The sequence below is a fragment of the Lathyrus oleraceus genome, chromosome 1, assembly GCF_024323335.1.
Source record: "Lathyrus oleraceus cultivar Zhongwan6 chromosome 1, CAAS_Psat_ZW6_1.0, whole genome shotgun sequence".
Lineage (NCBI taxonomy): Eukaryota > Viridiplantae > Streptophyta > Magnoliopsida > Fabales > Fabaceae > Lathyrus > Lathyrus oleraceus.
This window is the reverse complement of record NC_066579.1, coordinates 343576659-343586184: the sequence shown is the minus strand read 5'-3', so window position 1 is coordinate 343586184 and position 9526 is coordinate 343576659. Positions and strand designations below refer to the sequence as shown.

Sequence of the window (9526 nt, the reverse complement as noted above, 5' to 3'; positions counted from 1 at the left end):
AACACACAACTGTAGCACTCAAGCTTATTCTGATATATCATAATTAGACACATCACATCCATATTTCCTAATGACTGTGAGCTTCAGAAGGAAACCTATTGTCTCAGGTAATGTCATGACATCCGGTCAGACATTCTTGTGCTCACTCAGCATTGACATGCATCACATCATCCCAATAGCTAACAAGGTGCCATGCCTTGTTATCTGAGAACACATAGACCACCCGCTTGATGATTTCTTGCAGCACAAGGATATAACTCCCCCTGTCATGGACATCCAACTCTCCTCTTGAAACTTGGAGATCACACATGACCATATCCAACACCCCAAGGTTGGACCTTCACATACTTCCTGATTCAAAGAGAACCCAGACCACTTGATGAATGGAAAACATAAGACGCATCTTCATGTCTTCAAGAGCTCACCCTCTGTTCAACCCTCTTGGCTGAACACATCCACACTCTGTGTCAATCTCTCTTCTAACCAGAATAGAAAACCACTTCACAAAATGTTCTAACATTAGTTAGGACATCCTCACACCATAACAAGGAACACCATCTGATAATCTTCAGATATCACTGAGTCACCAGCTTAATCCAAAAGAACCAGACACAAATTGGGACATATACATTCTCATCCCATTTCAAGAGATAATCTTCCATAGATAGCTTAGAACTCCTACCACAAGCTCCAAGAGATGAATAGAAAACACCTCCTTTTGTCTTCAACTTACTCCTTTTCTGCTCAAAAGTAATTTGTCTCAGACTTTCCTCAAGAATAATCAGCTGCCATATGTTGATTATCTTGATCCTTCGAACTCACTTCTGAGATAGACCAAATGCCACTGGTTGATTACCTCCTTCATGAATCCTCATATGAAAAAGTCAAATGCCATTCTTTGACCTCTCCACGTCTATTAGACCTCTCCCAAAGATATTCTGACCTTCCAAGTGAGACTTGAACTTTAAGCTACATGTTGAACAAAACTTAGATTTTCTAAGACATGAACATGTAACATCCTTTCTATCCAGCAACTCCAAAGAACTGCAACGAGGACGACCTTTTTGAAGTATCCAATCTACAACCCTGTAGACCCTTCTATCTCAACTTGATGTGCCACTTCACCAACTAAGAATCTGATGTTGAACCAAATGTCACAACATTGTGTTTTGACATCTAGCTGTGGAATTCAGCTCCTTCTTCTGCCACTTGAAAGAACTTCCTCCCTTCACAGAACAAGAGTTCAATGTTCTCATAGACTTGATTGTGGAACCAAGTTTGAGTAAACAACCTCCATCCTTCAGGTTTGCAATTAAGTCATCCAAGCTCACACCTTGATGAATTCCTGCTTCTTCTCCAAAGACATCAGACACTCTGATGCATGAGTCTTCAGAAGGACCAGTTAGAAACTAACCCTTCAGCTATACCAAGGATTCTACTTGCTAAAGTAAAGTTGTTTCCATGATGTTAAGAATGTTGCCACTTGTTCTTAACTCCACAGTGTGCATTAGCCAATGCACTTCCTTACCTAGATCAGAAATACACTGATTCAAGTAACCACCATCAAGACTATGATGTCTTCTTCTTCTTGTACACCACAAGGCTGAACATGTTTCTTGCCAGGAAACCTTTTCAGAGATCATATGCTCTTGCTGCCACCAAGGAGATAGATCATAAACCAATGTACTATCCTTCCTGTGATTCTGCACAGGGTCTTGAAGAAGAGATGTTCCAACATCTTTAAGAACATCAGTTATCTGGAGCTCCAAGGATAATCAATTAAATACTTGTACTTGGCACAAGTAGACATTGATCTTAAATCCTTTCCCAATTATCCTTTCAGATACTTCCACCATAAGAATACTTTGAGAGTACTCTTCTTGTGTCTACATCTTCTGTTTGCAAGCACTTCAACAGATTCGAGAATCTTTCCAGATTAGATTCACCCTTAGGAATGAGAGAGATGAATCCTTCCTTGCAGATGTGTCACACAATAGCCAGAACCCATGTGACACAGGTCAACAGCCAACCAGACCCTAGGCTGACCAAACGTGAGGAGGTTAGCCAAACTCCCCCTCAAGTTAACAATCATGGACACTCCACACCAATATCCATGCATTGTACAGACATGTCTCAACGTGACATACACCATCCCTACCAGTGGCAACTAACTCTATGAGTTATACCTATACATACTTCAATCACACCAATCAGACTCCAGCTGACCATAAGTACTAGTGACAACAAAACAACACCAGTTAATAGTGGATATGCATTGCCAGAGCATACTACCTCAACCAACCACTGAATCTTCATATTCTTACTCCTTGAAAGAACTGCCACTTCTGATCGTGGTGTTTGAATAGCAAGATTCATGGTCCTAATCCTCTTAAATGTAATAGCAGTCAGGTTACCCCATTATTGACTTCTATCATCCAGGGGACTTGTCTTTCAGTACACCATAGTACTTCAGGGAACAACTATCAAACCCTGATCAATCTACAAGAAAAAGGCACACAGCGGAGATTGCACAATGTCACATCTCAACCAGCTCCACTTCTAGAGATCAGACTTCTAAAAGTGACCTTCTTGAGCACACACACAGTTGACCCTACCCTTGTCAACTTAGCACCCACAGATGTCTCCTCTTCCAGGTCAGGAGTAGGTTTCAAACCAAAATATCCCTTTGTTTGACACCTAAACACATCTGCTTTTCAACCAGTAGCTGCCTACTTGTTGAACAACATGTTCTAACATCACATAGAACATTAGTTTAACCTCCTTGAAGCAAACCCTCCTTGAAAGTCTTCAAGGTCTTCATAGACACTACCCAGGAGAGTACAAGAATCAGTGCTCAGGTGATTCTTACCAAGAAGAGTGGACTTGATGAGACTCAAGTATCTTTGACATCTTCAGTAGAATATGATGAAGTCTTGAATACAGTAGCCTTTCATCCACATGGGGGGAAACTACATCAGAGTTTGAGCTTTGCCAGGTATTATGCAGCAGAAATCATAATACAACTCAACCTATGAACACGCACTTCACCAGATCAGCCTCCAAGACCATACCAAGTTTGAATGTGATTCAATACTGGCACAACTGTCCCACACAAAGGCCAATTGCCAACCTCCAGAGACAGGTACACACCATTCCCGTCATGAACAATCCATCCACCTACTTCAAGGGACCATTCAGGGAAATTACAGAACCTTTCACAGGTTCCAGCATCAGTACTAACATAACTCCTTGCAAGATACCAAAAAGTATCACCCATGGATCTCATCCAGAAACAGACAGGATGCCTGCTCTGATACCAATTGAAATTCTGGCCTAGTCAGAATTCAGATGTTCTACTCCAAGTCATGACATCTGATCCAACATTGTAACTAATACAGCAAGACAGTTATACAAATTAAAACCCTGTACTCAAGCATGCTTTCACAGTAGTCACAACTTCTGCTACTGTATTACCTTAGAATGAAAGAACATTTAGTTCTGTCCTTCTTGTACAAAGACACAACAGAGATCAAACACCATACTTACTTCTGTTGTGTTTGGACAGTTATCAGCATGATATATCAATATTGAATTGCACATCACCTGTTACTGTATTTCAAATTGCTGGCTTAGTACTCGTGTTTCCTAAACTAAAGGTCAAGCAAGTTACCCTAATTTCCACCTATTAGGGAGCTAACACATGGGTTATTTGTTATGTTCATTAATTGTAGGTTAGTTGTTATTTTCCTGGATTTTAGCTCAGTTGTTGGGTGTGAATGTTACAACATTCAGGTTGACATCCAGAACATATTCCTCATGCTGATTCTGTTATGTTCTTGAAAACAGACTGTGCTAACTTTGCTATACTGTAAAAGACTAACCAGTCTCTACTCCAGTATCAGCCTACATGAACAACTGTCAAGACATCCAGTTTGACAGTTTCACTATGATCCTTTGGCCAGGTCTGTTATCCTTTTGAGGATCAGACTTACCTAAATACTGAACTGAGATCACCATCCCTAATGTTCAGTATATGCAGTCAGTGATGAATGTCAAAACATTCTGATGACATTCACACAGAAGGATATGTACCAGGTATGTTATCATCTTGATTAGCAGACTGCAATACAACCTGAGTTATGGCAGACAGGATTATAACATGCAGAAGGAAAACAAACACAGAAATTTTTTTACCCAGTTCGGTCCAACATGACCTACATCTGGGGGCTACCAAGCCAGGAAGAAGATCCACTATCAGCAGTATTAATTCAGAGTTAAACTCCCCCGTTTACAACTCTTCACTTAATCCCTACCCAATGCAATCTATACCTAGGAACTCCTAGATAGAAACCTCCAGTTTCCATTCCTATCACTACAAATACAATGTAATGTTGAAACAACTTGAACTTGCTTCACAGCTTCATTCAAGACCATAATCACTCTTGCCTACAGGCTTTGAGTTACAAATACTCTCAGTTTTAAACACTGAGAAACACATGGTAACCTTCCCACAGATTGGGAGGTTTACCTCACACACACCCCTAAATTTTCATTCTATGAGGCTTACAAAAACTAGGTTACAATAAGCTATTTATAATCTAATCACCCAACTGGATTTGGGCCTTCAGAAATCGCAGCAAACTTGTTTTTTGCTGTTACAAATACAGCAGAAAATTTCTGCTACAAACAAGGTCTTCAATCCTAAAATCTCTCCATATATATCTCCTTATTTTGAGCCTATATATATTCTGATTGAGTCTTTAAGACCTCCACATGGGAGTTAGGATATTCACCAAATATCCTCACTAATCCCAGAATATATATTGAATTAATTAATTCAGTTTTCTACACATGTACGATGTCACAGGCATGATGTCGTGACATCGTACATGACATGTTGGTCCAGATGTTGAACTTCTTCAACCCAACATATTAAAACAACAGAGATGATTACATTATTTGTTTTACAAAATTAATGCCAATCCTGAGATATTAACAATAAATATTAATTTGACAATGAATAGTGAAAAAATATGATTATTTAATAGTCAAACTTTTTTGATGGCTTAAGAAATATTATTGAATAATTCGACTTATTTTGATTTTCCAACAAGCAAACCCGGTCCGACTTTTTATCCCCGGTTCAGTCCTGTGGGTGAAACTCATTCTATTTATCGAAATCTCATTCCGAATTACTACTTCATTCCAACTTTCCATTTCTGGGTAGAGTTTCTTCTGGAATAGCAAATCGGAACCAAACCACCATGTCGGTGAATCTCACGGCGAACGCTATTCCAGCGATAATCAACGGCGACGTTAACGCCAAACCGTTGCTACAAATTCTCGAGATTTCATCAGTCATAAGTAACAAAAACTCTCAGCAGCAGAGATACCGCGTCCTTCTCTCCGACGCCGTTTCATCTCACCACGCTATGCTCGCTGCTCAACTCAACGACCTAGTTACCACCGGACGTGTTAAGAATGGCTCCATCGTTCAGCTTCTCGATTACATATGCACTCTTTTCCAGAATCGCAAGTATATTTTTCTTCCTTTGGTGTTACATTTTCCGTTGGATTGAGAAATTTATGTTGTTATAATCACTTTAAGATTGTTTCCGTTTGAATTTAATTTTATGCGCATTTCACTTTTTATGTCATTTTAAGTTTAAACCTAAAACGTTCTAGATGTTTCTTTGGTAAGAATTGCTGCGTGAATTAGGATATGAAACATTGTTGATGAAATGTGATTGTTGAACAAAGTTTTAGAAAATTACTTGTGATAGTTTAATTTAAGATTGTTGCAGTTTGAATTTCATGTGCATTTCACTTTTTAGGTCATTCCAATTTTAAACCTAAACGTTCTTGAATTAGGATATGAAACATTGTTGATGAAATGTGATTGTTGAACTAAGTTTTAGACAGTTACTTGTGATAGTTGAATTAAGATTGTTGCAATTTGAATTTCATGTGCATTTCAATTTCACTTTTTAGGTTATTCCAATTTTAAGCCTAAAACGTTCTAGAATTTGCATTTGTAACAATTAGTGTAAGAATTGGGATGCAGAACCTTGTTGGTGAAATGTGATAGCTGAACTAAGTTTTAGTTTCTTGTGATAGAGGAGTTAAGATTGTTACAATTTGAATTTTATGTGCATTTCACTTTTTAGGTCATCTCGGTTTTAAAATTAAAACATTCTAGAAGTTGATTTTGTGAGAATTAGGGTATGGAACTTTATGAATTAAGTATTAGTTACCTGTGATAGTTCAACTTGAATTAAAATTATTGCAGTTTAACTTTATGTGAATATCATTTTTTAGGTCATTCTAATTTGAAATCTAAAGCATTCTAGAAGAAGTTGCATTTGTAACTTTGTAAGAACTAGGGTTAGAATTATGATATGGAACCTCACTGATGAAATGTGATAGTTGAACTAACATGAATATCATCAGTAAGAGTGTTTTCTATTGACTTCTCGAGTATGCAAGACCTTTTTTTTCCATCTTTTTCAACCTGTTGGTACTTTTCAAATTGAAACTAGGGAATAGGAAGATTCGTCAACATTACCTATTTTTTAAGTGCATCTGGGGCTGGTGTAAGTATGTGATTTCAAATAGCATGTTAAAAGTATATGATCCCCCTTTGACTGTTTAAGTACCATCTCCGACTTCGATTCTTGTGATAGTTGAATTAAGATTTTTGCAATTTGAATTTTATGTGCATTTCAATTTTTAGGCCAACCGATTTATAAAGCTAAAATGTTCTAGAAGTTGCATTTGTAAGATTAGCGTAAGAGTTAAAATATGGAACCTCATCGATGAAATGTGATAGTTGAACTTAGTTTTAGTTTCTTGTGATAGTTGGTTGAAGTAAGATTATTGCAATTTAATTTTTATGTGAATGTCAAATGTGTCATTCCAATTTTCAACTTGAAATGCTATAGAAGGTTTATTTATTTTATATAAATTTTTGCTTCACGTGTCTCTTCAGTGAATTATTAGTGTTAGAATCAGGAAATGCAACCTCGTCGATGAAATTTTGAAATCCTAGCATATAGATGTTAAAGAGTTAAAAGAATGTTACTGATGAATTATTAGAGTTAAAATGTTACAGAAGATAAATTTATTTTATACAACTTTTGGCTTCTTGTGTCTCTTTGGTAAACCATTGGTGTTGATGAAATTGGAAATCCTAGCATATGGATGTTAAAGAGTTAAAAGAATGTTACTAATGAATTGTAGCATAATCACTTCAGGCTTATTTTTATTCTGTACATTTGATTTATGTGATTTTGTGTTTTTTTCCTTGCGCAGGATTATTATGGTCCTCAACATGGAATCCATAATACCTGATTGTGAGATCATTGGAAGTCCAAAGCCATTTGTGGATTCAGAATTACCAGTTCAGAAAGCATTGCGTGATAACACTGTGGGGAGTTCGATCAACAACAATAATAATAACAATTATAATAATAATAGTAATATTTTGGCTAATCAAAATACAGGTAGTACTAATGTGCAGAATTTCAGGCCAACAATTCAACCTTCATACAAACCTCCTCCGGTTTACAAAGGCCGTGGTGCTGTTATGAAAAACGAGGCGCCGGCACGTACAATACCGATAGCTGCTTTAAATCCATATCAAGGTAGGTGGGCAATCAGGGCAAGAGTTACTGCTAAAGGCGATTTGCGCCGGTATAACAATGCTCGTGGAGATGGAAAAGTCTTCTCGTTTGATCTCCTTGATTCTGATGGTGGTGAAATCCGCGTAACATGCTTTAATGCTATTGTTGACCGCTTCTATGATACAATTGAGGTTGGCAAAGTATACTTGATATCCAAAGGTAACTTGAAACCTGCACAGAAGAATTTCAACCATTTGAAGAATGAATGGGAAATTATGCTGGATTTGAATTCCACAGTTGAGCTTTGCCCAGATGAGGATGGTTCTATACCTAAACAGCAATTCTCCTTCAGGCCTATCAGTGACATTGAGAATGTCGAGAGTAATGCTATCCTTGATGTTATTGGGGTTGTGACATCTGTGAATCCTTCAGTTCCCATCTTAAGGAAGAATGGAATGGAAACGCTGAGAAGGATTTTGAATCTGAAGGACAATTCTGGCAGGAGTGTTGAGCTAACACTTTGGGGTGAATTTTGTAACAGGGAAGGACAAAAGCTGCAAGAGATGGTAGATGCTGGTGTTTTCCCCATTTTGGCAGTAAAGGCTGGGAAAGTGAATGAATTCAGTGGAAAGTCTATAGGCTCTATTTCCACTACTCAGCTTTTCATAAATCCAGATTTCCCTGAGGCTCAAAGCTTACGAGCCTGGTTTGATCAAGTTGGAAAAGATTCTGCTTCTCTATCCATTTCTAAGGACATTACTCATGGAGGACCGAAGAATGAGATACGCAAAACTGTGTCTCAAATCAGAGATGAAGGTCTGGGACGTTCAGACAAGCCGGACTGGATAACAATAAGGGCAACCATATCATTCATGAAGACTGATACATTCTGTTACACAGCTTGCCCTCTAATGATTGGAGATCGACAATGCAATAAGAAAGTGACAAGGTCAGGAGACACAAGATGGCAATGTGATAGATGCAACCAGGAATTTGAGGAATGCGATTATCGTTACCTTCTCCAAGCTCAAATTCAGGATCATACTGGATTAACTTGGGTAACTGCTTTCCAGGAAGGAGGAGAAGAGATTATGGGATACCCAGCAAAAGAGCTGTATGCACTGAAGTATGAACAGGAGGATGATGAAAGGTTTGGGGATATAGTCAAGAGTAGACTCTTCAATCACTTTGTATTTAGGCTGAAAATCAAAGAGGAGTTATATGGGGAAGAACAGAAGGTGAAGAGCACAGTAGTTAAGGCAGATAAGGTGAATTATTCTGCAGAGAGTAGATACATGCTTGATTTGATTTCCAAGTTCGGTAGGAAGTAATTGTAGCTTGGTTTTAGCTAATTTTCTTGTAATGAGCCATATCTGTTGGCATTAGTGCACACGCGTCACATAGAATATTTACCCGAAAAACTGTTGGTGATTATTGATTACTACATCATCTGTGTAATCACGCTACGTTTCTGTCAGTTATGTTTATACTTCATATTTAATTTTCTGTCAGCTATGTTTATACTTCATATTTGAATATTACATTTTAATAGTTGTGAAGCTTCTGCTCAAGTGGAGCTCAAGAGTCACATATTAGTTTACACACAAGAACTTTACAGGGACATGTCATGATACAAGAATCAAAAGGTGATAGGGAAGAGAGGAAGAATATATAGATAGAGAATAGAGATAGGAAGGAGGCATTGATTAGTTTTTAATTATATATAACTGTCTAAGCAATTATAGTAACCTAAATCAACTATTAACAGCTGGATATTCTAATATATGCATCATATCACGTCCCTTAAAATCTTCCTTGTCCTCAAGGAACACCCGCAACATCAAAATAAAGAAATTGGAGCTTGAGTTTGTATAGCAACTCTCAAGTAGCCTCTTCCACAACTT

At 37.8% G+C, this 9526-nt stretch overlaps 1 protein-coding gene across 1 annotated transcript; it reads left to right on the top strand.

The window, feature by feature from the left end:
- The first annotated feature begins 5169 nt into the window (after positions 1-5169).
- Positions 5170-9133, top strand: LOC127135602 (replication protein A 70 kDa DNA-binding subunit A). Its single transcript, XM_051062266.1, has 2 exons — positions 5170-5536; positions 7312-9133. The coding sequence occupies exons 1-2, from the start codon at positions 5265-5267 to the stop codon at positions 8951-8953; spliced, it is 1914 nt and encodes a 637-aa protein (XP_050918223.1). The 5' UTR covers positions 5170-5264; the 3' UTR covers positions 8954-9133.
- The last annotated feature ends 393 nt before the right edge of the window (positions 9134-9526 follow it).

Coding starts and splice junctions, on each gene's coding strand:
- LOC127135602 (XM_051062266.1), top strand. CDS start 5,265: ATGTCGGTGAATCTCACGGCGAACGCTATTCCAGCGATAATCAACGGC. Junction 5,537..7,311: donor ACTCTTTTCCAGAATCGCAA/GTATATTTTTCT, acceptor TTCCTTGCGCAG/GATTATTATGGTCCTCAACA.